Below are 13,615 nucleotides of genomic sequence, written 5' to 3'. Positions count from 1 at the left end.
GGATGTCCTGGCCCACCGCGGTGGTGTTGTGTGAGCGGTCTAATAGGCAGTGACCAGAGCATGTTCCTTTCCACGCTTTTTCTGCTCCTGCCCGCCGGAAGGCTCTGTTGGTGGAGGTCACTTGCTCCATTGATCTTCTGGCTCTGCCGTGGAACCCCACTGGCCACAACAGTCCGAGAGCTGGTTTGGTGTGGGGTTTGATCCAGGGCAGAAAAGGAAAGAACTGATCTCCACTCGGGTTTCATCTTGTCAGGCTGGGAGTTCCTGTCAGCAGACAGCCCAGTTCTCTGGCCACGGACTGTTAGTGGCTCTCGGGTTTGTTCATTTCAGAATTGCCTTTTTACTTTGAACTTGGGATGGCCGCTCAACAGGAACAGAAACAATTATGACGCCGGGCAATGACTGTGCTCTCTGGACGCACCTTTCTGCATCTGCCACTCAGGTCACAGGCTGCTCCTGTCACCCTGCCCCGTTCACCCCCACCCCCCGCCCCAGCTTCCACAGGCCCCTAATGAAGTAGGAAGGGTCTCTGAGAAGGTGCTGGGGGACCTTGCCAGCCCCAGGGCAGCCTCTTAGCCAGCACGGCCCCTCCCCCTCATTAATCAGTAACACAGAGCGAAAAGAGCTATTTGAGTCTTCTGCGAGCTTGGGTGCACAGCACAGCTCTTAAAAATAGATGGACCCCATCTCCGTCCCAGTGGGGTCACAGTGAAGACCCCTGCTGGGGGATGTTTCCTGGGGTGGGGGGCATGCAAGAGTCTGGGAGGGGTCCTGGAGAATGACAATGGAAGGGAAGGGCCCCAGCCTCCCCAGGTGTCTGTCCCTAGGGGCTGGCTGAAGGTGGAGCTTTTTGCTTGTTGGGGGGGGGGGGCGCTCCAGGGCCTCTAGTTTTTCTCATCTGCAAAACAAGAGGTTGGACTGGTGTCTCCCAAGTCCCCTTGCAGAACTTGCAAAGCATCCTGTGATCTGTGTGGGCTTTGGTTCTTGGATTTTGAGGGGAGGTAACGAGACCCCCTGTTGCTGAGGTGGTGGGTAGATAATGGCCTCTTGCATGCTCAATAAAAACATTATAGTTCTTGACATTTCTTGGCTTGCAAATTCTCCCAAGAATGAGTGAAAGTTGAGGAATCCTTCCCCATAAAAATGCATACGCATACCAAAATTTGCATGCATTTTCAGGGGGCCTTTATGCTTGTGATGGGCGGAAGCCCACCAGTGAATCACCTGTACTTAAGGCCTCCAGGTTAATGGGGAGCACCGGAAAGTATTAGAAGAGGTGGGGCCTTCTCTTCTGTTTTGTCTCTCTTTCTTTCTCCCCTCCCCTCTCCTTTCGTCCCCTCTCCTTTCAGTTCCTTCCAACTCTTTGTTGTTGTTGTTGTTGTTAAAAGAGAGGGAACACAAGCAAGGGGAGCGTGAGAGGGAGAAGCAGAGAGCCTGATGAGGGGTAGGAGCTCAGTCCCAGGACCCTGGGATCATGACCTGAGCTGAAGGCAGGTGCTTAACCACTGAGCCACCCCGGTCCCCCCCCTTCCAACTTCTTTTTGGGCAAAATAACACCGCACATTTCCCATCATGACTGCTTTGAAGTGCATAGCTCAGCGCGGCACAAGTCCGTCGCTGGGCAGACTGTTCCACTGTCATTCTCCGGGACCACTTCTCTTTCCCAAACTGAAACTGACCCTCAAAACCCTAACCCCCCCCCCACCCAGTCGGCCTCCCACCCCGGGCCCTGGGCAGCCCCGTTCTCCTTCCATGTCTGTGCATTTGACCGTGCTCGGTACCACATAGGAGTGCAGTCATCCCACACGTGACGTTCTGTGGCTGGCTGATGTCACGCCTCAGAACCTCCCCAAGGTGCATCCGTGTCCTAGCCCGCGCCACAATGTCAGTCCTTTCCTCGTGTAGGCGTCTCCGCATCTTCATTCATTCATCCTTCAGTGGACACGCTTGTGTTGCTTCCACTTTCTGGCTGTTGTGCAGACTGCTGCTGTGAACATGTGTGCCATTAATCTCGTTAGGACTCTTCTGGATACACGTCCAGAAGTGGGATTTCTGGGTCATGGGGTAACTCTGGGTTTGGTTTTTGGGGCAGCATCGTAGGGCAGCGCCACCTTGGCCCGTGTGTCTGTTGTGGACCGATGGCGTGGGGCAGGGGACTCAGATCAGCCCTCTTGCTCCCTGATGTGACTAGATGGCTTTGAAGGGGCGCCCCAGCACAGGGGGTGGGGTTGCCGAGTCCGTCCCGGGGCTGTGGGGGACGGGCGGCCTGGTTCTCTACAAATAATACAAGCCAGATTGGAACCCAAATGTATGGGAGGCCCAGAGTCCTATGAGACGTGGGGCACACAGCACTGAGCAGCGGGCGATTTCTGGTGGGTTCTGAGGGGCCTTCCTATGGCAGTCAAGGGTGGGGGAGGCTTCATTCCACATTCACAGGGCGGGCACCCCCACGCCCGGGAGGCCCTGGGTGCTTTGGGGGTGAAAGGGCTGGGGTGGCTGAACAGCGAGTGTGTCAAAGCCAGAGAGATTAGATTACAGAGGTAGACAGAAGTAATGATTAACTTTTCCAGTCTGCACACTGTCTCCAGTCTGTCGTACTGTTGTTTTTCCCTGTGAGTACAGTGCGGGCCGGGCCTGACCAGGCCCCGGCCAGGCCCCGGTGTTGGGTTGTAAAGAAAGAGGAGGAATGATGGCTCGGGAGCGAGCATGGGGGCGGGGAGCCAGGAGCTGGCCGGAGAGGGAGGCTTTTCCATCAGATCCTGCATTGGAATTTATTGGCCGGAATGCAGTAAATGTTCAAAATGCCATCCCATCCAACAGTTTTCATAATTGTTGTGGAACAAGGGGAGCTGGGGGAGGGGAGGGATGAAAAGGACTTTTGTTTCTCTCTGTGTTTTTCCACGTCTTGGACGGTTTTCCTACCCTCTAGAAAAGCCGGAGTCCAGCAGGAGCTTAGTGGGGGAGGGGCAGGGCCCGTGTCTGGGTCCTGTAATACTGTGCTGCTTTTCGGGGTACCGAAAGCCGTTGTGCATGGGGCTTTGTTAAAGGGCCCCACAGCAAAAGCAGCTCCCTGCAGAGCCCCAAGACCCGCAGAACCAGGCGGGAAGTGTTCTGTACCTTTAGGGGTCGTGTCCTTCAAAACAGTTGACGTATGTATCCATTTTTATGAAGATGTTTACGGAGTTCGAACATGTAGCCCACATACTTAGACGGGGTCAGTGCAGAGAAGATGAGGGACTTTCTCCCCGTTTAAGAGTGGATTCTTTGGTTGGATTCATGTATGCCTTCCCGCTTGGGAATCCACATGTGGAATATGGGGGGGACTCACTGGTCTCTCCCTAGGAGGGGGGCTGGGGGGTAAGCCTGGAGATAATGATTTGGACATTTTCCTGTTGGGTGATGGTCCCACTTGTTGTATCTTCTGGGAGTGTGGCCAGGGTCCTACCTGGTACCATGGCGGATATGTGCCGTGCAGGTCTGGGGGGCTGTGTGTACGCAGGTGCGGAACGCCCTTTCTAGGGGGAGGGTGGGTCACGGTGGGAACTTCAGGGTGCGCCATGGAGGGGAAGAGTTTTGAGATTCGAACTTGAAATGATGAGGCTGGGTACACACTCAATAGCCAGAGGCCCATTTACTGTAAATATTATGAATGGAGTTGGCCGGGCTAGGAGTCCCCACCCTTCCTCTGAGTCCTGTCGGAGCTGGGCAGAGCGGGCCTCCTCAGAAGGCAGGCAGCTATAATTTGCATGGCTGAAGGCTGGGCCACAGGAAGCCGTGTCAGCCCGGCTGGCGAGACAGATGGGAGCTTTTGATTTGTGTGGCTTCCCTCCCCTGCCCGGCACTGCCCTCAGTTATAGTCTCTGCTGGCCAAATACTGCTCTTAGGAGGGTCCCCTGGGCTGGGGGCTGGCCTTGGACATTCAGGGGCCTTGGGGAACACGGGTGTGAGGCCCGTTGGGGGAGGGGGGAGGTAGAGGAATCCATTTTAGCTTTAGTAACTGATTGTAAGGCACAGTCAGGTATCAGGCTCCTAGATAATAAGCAGGATCTGCCGAATCGGTGAGCTCAAGAGCTCGCAGGAGGAGAGAGGTGATGGGCAAGAAACTTGAGGGGGCCAGGCCTGGGTGGACATTGGGAGGAATAGTGGTGATATGGGCAGAGACCCCCCCCCCCGGGGGTCCTCTTCCTGAGAGCGGTGAGCGAGGAAAGCGCGCACACAGCTCGTACCTCCCCACGTTTAAAGAGAAACCGGTTTATAGAGGGACACAGCAAAATCTGGCTCAAATCTCTTTTCCCTTTTGATTTTGTTTTGTCTTACTGTTGCAAATTAAATGCAAAAATGTGCCAGGCTCCCCAGCGTGATTTTCTTATTCTCCGGAAGGTAGTAAAAATAAATGGAACCTGTGTTCATACTGATAGGGCACTTCTGTGAATCACAGAGTGTAGCCAGAGACTGGAGGAGGGGGGTGGCCTGTTGTGTCCTCGCCTCCTTCACATTAGTTAAGGTTGGGTCAGACTGAGCCTCTGCGAGGGCAAGCCACTTGACCAAGATCGTAGAGTGGCTTGCTGGCAAAGAAACCTGGTTCCTTCCTCCGCTTGGTGTAAGGGAGCTGGACCCCACGCTCGGGGTCTTCATTGAAAGGGAAGTAGTGAAGGAAAATGTGAAGTAGGCATCATGTTTCCAAAGCGCGTTCTGAAGGACACTTAAATTTTCTTCCTCTAGTATTTGGAGAGGGCCAGTAACCTCAGAGGTCAGAGGTAGCTGCCCACCGCGGCTCACGTTGGCCACTGTTGTGGCCCGGAGTTCCGGCTCTGTTGGGCAAGTCATCGGTGCCTCTTTCCCCCTTCCACAACATAAAGACACTAATAGGATGTAATCTCTTACCGTTGTCATGTGATCCCTTCCACCTGGGCCCCGAAATAGTAATGGGCATGACCCAGACTGTTCTTTTCCCTGGGGGGAGAAGGGGTGGGTAGCATTGGGTAGCGTTTTCAAGAAGTTGGAGAACCCAAGGCAAGATGTCTGAGAGATGAGACCAGCAGCATGTGTAGGCACAAGCCAGGTCATGGCCCCTGGCCACTTTGTATCAGATTGTCACAACAGCCCTGTGAGGCTGGCCCTGGGAGCTCTGGGAGCTTAAGTCACTGCCAAGGTGCTGTGGGAGAGGGGTCTGAAGAGGTGTGGGACTCTAGCTGGGTGTGGGGGTATCGCACAATCCGAATTCCCTTGGGGCCAGGTTTTGGGAAGCCTGGCTGGTTGGACCCCAGGGGCCCCAGAGCAAGTTCTCCAGCCTTTGAAGCAGACCCTGTGGTCCTCCTGTGCCCACCCCCACCTCTCCCCCAATCCACCTCAATGAAGAGATCCTGTTGCAGAGGCTGGAAACAGCCCAGCCTTCTCAGTCCTGCCTTCTACCAACCAGAATCCATTTCCTGATCTCTTTGGTGGAGGAACTTGGGGTTCGTGGTGATGGGCTGAGTCTGAGCGTTTTCTGGGTTAACTGGAAAGTGTTTGGAGTTTGTTTCAACCCCTATGGGTAACACGTTCCAAACCCCAGGGTTGTCTGTAGGAATCAGAAGGAGCCCTGGCAGAATCTTTGGTGTTCTGGACGAGGTCGTAAACATGGCGATGGGAGCTCCCTCCAGAACCTGAGTGGAGCTCAGACCCAATGGGTTTTCTACACGGCTGCTTTAGGTTTCAGTTTTTGGGGCTTTGTCCAAGCAGTAGACCCAGCAGGGTTCCTTGTTCATTGCGAGTGTTTGGGTTGAGAGTAGATGGGACGGATGGCCCCTCTTATCTCAGTCCTTGTCCCCGAAGTGGGCTGGTTGCTCTTGGGACAGCCAGTTTCCTGACCAGGGTGGGGAACAGGGCTGACGGGTGCTGTTAACCTTTGAGATGTCTGAGGTGGGGGGAGGACGGGATGAGGCAACCTTTGGTGGCGCCTGAGTCCCGAGGAGGGAGGACCCTGGACCTGTGGCAGGCGAGGTGTGGCCGTGTTTGCGTTCCAGGGTTGCTGGGTTTAACTTGTGTGTCTCCCCGTGTGCCCTTTGCTTGCCCTTAGCCATCTGCGTGAAAGCAGCTGTTTCTGCCCAGTCTCCCTCTGCTGGGCCGCTGGGGAGGGGGCACACAGGCCTTGACCCACTGTTTTAAGATTTTATTTGAGAGAGCACAAGGGGGAGAGGGAGAGACAGACTACCAGCTGAGCCTGATGTGGGACTTGATCCCAGAATCCTGGGATCTCATGAGCTGAGCCCAAGGCAGATACTTCACCAACTGAGCCATCCAGGCACCTCGAGACATCCCTCTTTACAAGAGCCTTGCAGAGAGGAGAGTGGGTGAGATCCCTCCTTGCCCACCTTTTACTCCAGTCCCCTGTGCCCCAGCAGTTGGGCACAGGTAACACAGTGGGCCCCACTGCTGTGGCTCAGTCTGTACTGGCCTGGTACCCCACTGTGTTCCTGTCTGAAAAGGCCGGAATCTCAGGGACCCCTCTCTTCCCATCAGCACTCCTCTGTATGGTGTAGCCTGGCACCAGTGGCCTCCTGTCTGTGCCCTGTCCTCAGAGCACCACGGGGTGTTTTGGAACAGTCCTGCCTCTCTGGCCCTCATGGTCAACTTCATAAGCAAGAGACCAGAAATGGTACCATTGAGGCACTGAGCTTGGTCTGTCCTCTCCCCCTCCATTTCTCCTCATGTCCTCACACCTTCAGACAAAAATGGAAAATTCTAGGGTCTGGTCACCTACTGCCTTTGAGAACCCCGGGCGTGCGAGTCATTCATGAGTCTCTGGTCTTCTAGAAGGGTCAGGACTGTTCATTCATGACCAGGGTAATTAACTCTTTGTAAAGAGGCAGGGAGCTTCTTGTTAAGTGGTCTTCCCTAATGCAAGTGCAAACACAAGCAAAATCCTTTCCTTTCTCAACAGCCCCCCCCTTCCTTTTAAAGGGTAGGTTTTAATGCTTTAAGGGAAATGAGGAAGGGGAGGGGGAAAACAACCTTAAAGGAATTTTAGGCGGATTCAGCATTTTTCTGGGGTTGCTCCAGAAATTCCCTAAACTGTAATAAAAAGAAAAAATTGTGAGCAGGCATCTGATTAGTTGGCTTTTTACAACACAGCTTTTCTTTTGGATGCTTTAAAATGCACAAATACAGTTTTAAAACAAGCCCCTGTATAGTTTTCAGGAGGAGGCAGAGAAGTTGCTGAAAATACCGGAAAAGGTTGTAAAGCTGAGGGACGTTAACAAGGGCCTGCGAGTCTTGCCTTTGGAGGATGAGTATCAGCATACATGAGGAAAAGTCAAAGGCAGGCTTCTGAGGTTCTTCCTTAGTTCTTGGAATGAGGGACGCTCTTCTGTGAGAGCCTCCCCGCTTCTCCCCCTGAGGCCCCGGGGAGCCCCTCTAGGAGCTAAACCTTTTGACCTTTGTGAGGAGATGGTTGTGGGCTGTGGCCCAGTTCAGGGAACTGTGCTTCTCTGAAGATGATGCTGAGTGTTTCCCAGAAATGAGCCCAAATGGTGGGGGATTTGGGGCACATCTCTGAGTTAGCAATGGAGGATGCTGTCCCAGGCCCAGAAGTGTGACAGCCTTCGCTCGTGGGATGGTCTTGCTGGAAGGCATGTTTCTGTGTTCGGAGAGAGCCCAGGTGCAGTGAGAAGAGGAGGTAGCTGGCCGCTGGGAGGCTGGGGGTGGCCGTGGGGCAAGCTTGGAGGGGGAGCTGGGAAGGAGCCGTCGAGGGTCCTAGGGCGGCTTAGGGCACCTAGTGGGCTTCCCAGGGTTTTGTTCATGCACAGGGACACCTATCGCTGCTGGTGATCTGGGCTTGGCCATTAACCTCAACAGAAAACAGGCTTTTTTCCAGGGATGTATGGTGGCAAATTGCTGGGTGGACTGGCGGGCTACACACATGAGAGAGAAATGTGCCAGAACTCTTCCCCCCTCTCCCTCTCCCTCTCCTTCCCCCTCCCCCCAGGGCTCCGGGCCAGTCCAACCTCAGGCCCGCCCACCCCCCCCCCCAGCTTCCCCTACCCCCAGAGGCTGCTGGGCAGCCGGTGGGGGCCCCCCACCCCTTTCTGGTGGGCCTGGCATAGGCAACTTGATCCAGGCCCCCACCCCACCCAACCCTACCCTGCACTTCCTACCCCTCCTCCTCTTCCCACTTAGCTGGTGCCAGGTTTCAGGAGGCCCGAGCTCCATAAAACAAAGTATCTTGAGGCTCCACCCAGGGTCTCCCAAACCAGCCTCCCAGCGACTCCCCCCCACCCCCGCCCATCTCCCCATCTTCTTTCCAGACCAGGTTTGTTGCCCCGAGTGGGGATAATAAGCGTAAGCGAGAGTTTCTTACATTTCAAAACACCCTCCTCCCTAACACAGCTAGGGCGGTCGTGCCTTCCTCCCCAGCAAACTTGCAGGCCAAGAGAACTCTTACACAGATCTCACGGGTCTTTGGTACAGGCCCCCGAGCCCAGCTCCCTCGACAAAAAAGTTCAAAGATTGCCAGCACTCGGGAGTTTATTAGCAGTTGATGGATACTCTGCAGAAACAAGTTAATGCCTGATGAGTCACCTCTGCTTGGAGCCCTTGTCCCTCTCTTGTTTTTCCATATGTTCCAGAGTGTACGCACGCAAACGCTCACATGCTCGCTCGCACTCACGGACTTACAGCCTCTCTCCCACTGAGGCTTCAGAGAATCACGGGTTGGGGGTGACAGGCCAGTTTTCTGGGGTTGATTTTTGGAGGGGGGTACTGAGAGAGAGCAGGGAGCCCTCAGCTTCCCCATTTTGTCTGGCTGGCTGGGTAGGCGTTCGGGAAGGCCAGTTTGGGCGGGGGAAGGTGTCTGTAGGAGACAGTGGCCACTCAGGGCGAGGCTGTGTGTGGCTGCCTCCGTGGGTCACAGTGCACGTTGTACAGACTTACTCACAGAACATCTCCATGTGAGACTGGCTACTGCTTTAAAAAAAAAAAAAAAAGTTAATGGAGCTGACTGGTTCCCAGGTCCTAACATGCCTGTTGCAGAGCTGCCCTGGGTTTTACCCAGCCTGCTGGGGCAGCAGGACACAGGTCCCTGAGCCCTCGTCCACCCCCAGCTGCCGTGCTCTGTCGGCATTGGCCATCCCACAGCCAGCCCCCGCCTTCAGGCCCTGAACCCCCAGTGAGTGAGAAGCGGGGCTGCAGGGGAAGGCAGGAGGCCTCTGCCTTTCCCCATTTTTGTTAACAAATACAAGACTTCCGGTCTCCGCCCTGCTGCCGCAGACCACAGCTTTCCTGCGTTCCTGCAGCCTGGCCTGGCTGGGGAGATTTATGGTTCCCAGTCTGAGGCCTGCCCCGTTGGCTCCAGCTTAAGGAGGAGTTGGAATGCCAGCCGCTGGGGCCTCCCTTTCCCTCCATAGGATCCCCCCACCCCCCTTAAAGAGCTCTGGGTGTCTGTTTAGGAAAGTCACCTTACCAGAATCACCCTGGTCTCCTGGCTGCCTGTGGGAAAGAACCAAGTCTAGGGAAGCTGGGGAGGGGGCACCTGGTGGGGGGCAGGGCAAGGTGTCTCCATGCTTCTGAGGAGGGAGGGGGGAGAGGGGGTACAGCAGGCAGAGGAAGGGCACTGGAGGGAAGGTCAGCCCATCCCAGACACATAATCTTCTGTCTGGGCTGGAGGAAGCTTCGTCAAGGTAGTCTGGGTTAACACCAATCCGTGTGTTGTGATTTGGCATTTTGACTGAATTCGCCCTTTGTGCACAGAGCTGCTGCTGACAGACGCACTGAGAGCGCAGTTCTCTCTGTGAGGAAGATAGATGTTTATGCCCCAAACCACCTGCACTTTCATTTTATCAGACGGCGCTCCTTTATGACCGAGGTGCTGATCTGAGAAGTTGGTGACAAACACAGACACCGCCTAGTGGGGGACCCTGGAGTCTGGAGATTGGGTTCTGGGTCTGGCTGTGTCATCTGTGAGGCCTTCTGGGTCCTGGTTTTCTCCTGAGGAGGACCAGGGGCTCTTAGAGCCGTAAGCTTTTCAGGTCCCATTGAATTTAAAGGGCTGTAACTCTAGGCCATCTGGAAGGCCTTTTCCTGTCCCCAAACTGGGACTGGTGGAGCTCCTAAGGGTTCCCTTCCTCCCCTGAGGAAGCTCCCTGAGCTCTGCAGGGAAAGGGCTTCCTTTGGCCCCACAGGCAAACACGCTGGTGTCCTGGGTCCCTGACCTGATTGTGGGGGGTGGGGTAGGGTATAGAGAGAGGGACAAGGTGCCCCGGGGAGCCCCGTGATGAAAGCCAGGTTCTTTCATCCCTGGGCCCCGGTATGAGGACTGCAGACTGGCCGCATACCCAGCACCACCACCATGCCTGACGAGAGCTCAGGTGGTCTCGGGCTGTTGTGGAGGAAGAGGGAACCGTCGTCAGCCCCCATCACCACCAACCATGTCCGCCATCTTGTTTTGCAGATTCCCAACTTCTTCTGGAGCCTGGGGATCGGTCACACTGGTGCGTGGTGGCATACTGGGAGGAGAAGACGAGAGTGGGGAGGCTCTACTGTGTCCAGGAGCCCTCCCTGGATATCTTCTATGATCTACCTCAGGGGAATGGCTTTTGCCTTGGACAGCTTCATTCGGACAACAAGAGTCAGCTGGTGCAGAAGGTGCGGAGCAAGATCGGCTGCGGCATCCAGCTCACGCGGGAGGTGGACGGCGTGTGGGTGTACAACCGCAGCAGTTACCCCATCTTCATCAAGTCGGCCACACTGGACAACCCGGACTCCAGGACGCTGCTGGTGCACAAGGTGTTCCCCGGTTTCTCCATCAAGGCTTTCGACTACGAGAAGGCGTACAGCCTGCGGCGGCCCAACGACCACGAGTTCATGCAGCAGCCGTGGACTGGCTTCACCGTGCAGATCAGCTTCGTGAAGGGCTGGGGCCAGTGCTACACCCGCCAGTTCATCAGCAGCTGCCCGTGCTGGCTGGAGGTCATCTTCAACAGCCGGTAGCCGCGCGGGCTGGGGACGGAGCGGGCACCGCGCGGGCCCAGGCCAAACGACGTTGCTGCTAATACTTTCCTCCCGAGTGCTTGCTTTTCATGCAGACTCTCTGGTCCGTCGCGTGTCGTCCTCGTCGTCCCCACCCCCCGCCCCGCTTCTTGTCGTTCTTGTCTGTGTTCTGTTTGTTTTGTTAACTTTGAGAAATAGCTTATGAAAAAAAAACGGTCAGGGCTTTTTGCGGGGAGGGACAAGGGTGGTGGGGTGTGGCCAGCAGGACAGCCCAGGAGGAGGAGAAGGGAGGCGAGAATCCGTACCACCAGACGTAGTGTAAGAATGGGGAGCAGGCCCTTGCTTGGGGGTCCCTGATTTCCCTCGTCAGGGCGGGCGGGAGGGTGAGTGCGTGTGCGTCTGTGGTTCGTGCAGGTGTCCCTGCGGGGAGGTCTGTGCTCCCAGCTCTGTCTCTCCTGCCCTGTGGACATGCTCAGTGGGGCAGCGGCAGTGCCTGGGCAAGCTGGCAGCTGGGCTTCCAACAGCTGCCAGGAGCCAGGCTCTGTCCCCCATCCCTGGAAAAGCCTCCCCCCACCCCCCACCCTGCTTCTCCCCTTCTAGGACACGGGCCTGTCTGCAGGCTTCTTAGAAGCAACCCTGCAAAGAGGCTGAACCAGAACCAGTTGTTCTGTGCTTGTCGTCTTCCCCCTCCAGCCACCCTGCTGCCCTTGTGTCTTTTTTGGTCATCTGTTCCTGGATATCTCTGAGATGGGCTTCCCGAGGGCTCCCTGTGCAGTATTGCCCTCCCAGGGCCCCTCCCAAGCCCCTCAGCCTCTCCCTTGCCCTGGTCACATCAGGTCGTGTCCCCCGCCCCGCCCCATCCCCACCAGCCCCACCTCAGAAAACCAGCTCAGCACTTTCCTCCCCTCTGCCGCATCTGTGTTGAGCTCTGCTGTTAGACCAGCGAGGGGAGCAGCCCTGGGAGGGAGACTTCTCGGCAGCCCCCCTTCCCACCAAGAAGGATTCGGTCCATCATAACCCAAGGTACCGCCCTGGGCTGACACCTAACTCTTCTTTCATTTCTTCTACAACGCATACACTCGTATGACACGTGGACACTGCTCTTAGCTCAATGAGCATGTTTAGACTTTAACATAAGCTATTTTTCTAACTACAAAGGTTTAAATGAACAAGAGAAGCATTCTCATTGGAAATTTAGCATTGTAGTGCTTTGAGAGAGAAAGGACTCCTTGAAAAAAAAAACAAACAAACCCTGAGATTTATTAAAGAAAAAATGTATTTTATGTTATATATAAATATATTATTACTTGTAAATATAAAGACGTTTTATAAGCATCATTATTTATGTATTGTGCAATGTGTATAAACAAGAAAAATAAAGAAAAGATGCACTTTGCTTTAATATAAATGCAAATAACAAATGCCAAATTAAAAAAAGATAAACACGAGATCGGTGTTTTTTTCTATGGGTGTTATCACCTGGCTGAATGTTTTTCTAAAGGAGTTTATGTTCCATTAAATAATTTTTAAAACGTACACTTGATTCCATGTCCTCCAGCTCCTTTTTCTTCCGGCGGGAGGGGAGTAGGAGGGGGACGTCCATCGGAATCCAGGATAGTGGGATTGTCCTGGCCCAGTGCTTGGTTGGGGAGGAAGGGGAGGTGGGCCACAAGGGACGTTCAGGACAACCTGGTTGGCCACCATCTATTCCTGTAGCTGCGAAGACCCCTCTTTTTGTTAGTACCCAGTGACTCTAGGCCGTCACTGGCCTGGTGTCCTGAATTTGTCAACTTCAGGAATCCCTGAGTTACAAAGTGGGGTGGTGGTTTTTCAGCTCAAAACGATTGAGAGGGAATTTCATCTCGCTGATTGGGGAGGAGGTTGCACTGGGGGATGGGATGGGGAGGAACCTGGATCCCTCCGGATTCTGGTTGTTACTCCTTAGTTGACGTCAAACCCTAAGCACCACTGCACCTTTCCCAGAGGAAGGTCACTGTCACCCTGGATTTCAAGACTGCTTCCCTGAGGGCTAAGGACCTAGAGGGAAGGTTGGTGGAGGTTGAGTGTTGATGGTGGGCAGAGGGATCATGGCACCTCCTAGGTCTCCCAAGCTCTGTACCCGGCGCTCATGGTGTTGGCTGCAGGGAACCCGGTCCAGGTCCTCTTCTGCGATCTCTCCCCTGTCCGCCAGAGCTCTTCCTGTGACTGTTCCCTATCTGCTGGCTCGCCACAGTTCCAGTGGCACTTGCTGCTGAATCACCTCCCTGGGCCTGGGCCTGCCCCTGCCCCTGTCCCTGGGGTTTCTGCTGTTGGATCTAAGCCAGGTTTTGGGTTCAAGGCCTCTGGCACAAGCAGTGGGTCCAAACGGCACCAGACAGGGTTGTGTAGGTGTCTAGATCTTGAACCTAAGATCGAGGGATGGGGAGGTCTCTTTGGAGTAGGGGTTAAGATTTGGGGTATCATGGGTGCCTGGGTGGTTCGGTTGGCTAAGCATCTGTCTTTGGCTCAGGTCATGATCTCAGGGTCTTGGGCTGGAGCCCTGCGTCGGGCCCTGCTCATCAGGGAGTCTGCTGGAGGCTCCCTCTGTTCTCCCACTGCTCATGCTCTTGGTCTCTCTCAAAGAAAATCTTTAAAAAAAAAAAAAAAAAAA

At 54.9% G+C, this 13,615-nt stretch overlaps 1 protein-coding gene across 1 annotated transcript in view; it reads left to right on the top strand.

Annotated features, from left to right (window-relative positions):
• SMAD7 (SMAD family member 7) overlaps positions 1 to 12,501 on the top strand; it is a 29,478-nt gene extending 16,977 nt beyond the window's left edge. The window contains exon 4 of the mRNA XM_046024679.1: positions 10,427 to 12,501. Coding sequence (XP_045880635.1) covers positions 10,427 to 10,965 — 539 coding nt within the window. The 3' untranslated portion in view covers positions 10,966 to 12,501. The remainder of the gene's footprint in view (positions 1 to 10,426) is intronic.
• The last annotated feature ends 1,114 nt before the right edge of the window (positions 12,502 to 13,615 follow it).

The sequence above is a fragment of the Meles meles genome, chromosome 12 (genome assembly GCF_922984935.1).
Source record: "Meles meles chromosome 12, mMelMel3.1 paternal haplotype, whole genome shotgun sequence".
Taxonomy (NCBI): Eukaryota; Metazoa; Chordata; class Mammalia; order Carnivora; family Mustelidae; genus Meles; species Meles meles.
The sequence above is the reverse complement of the archived record's forward strand: the minus strand, read 5'-3'. Positions and strand labels throughout refer to the sequence as shown.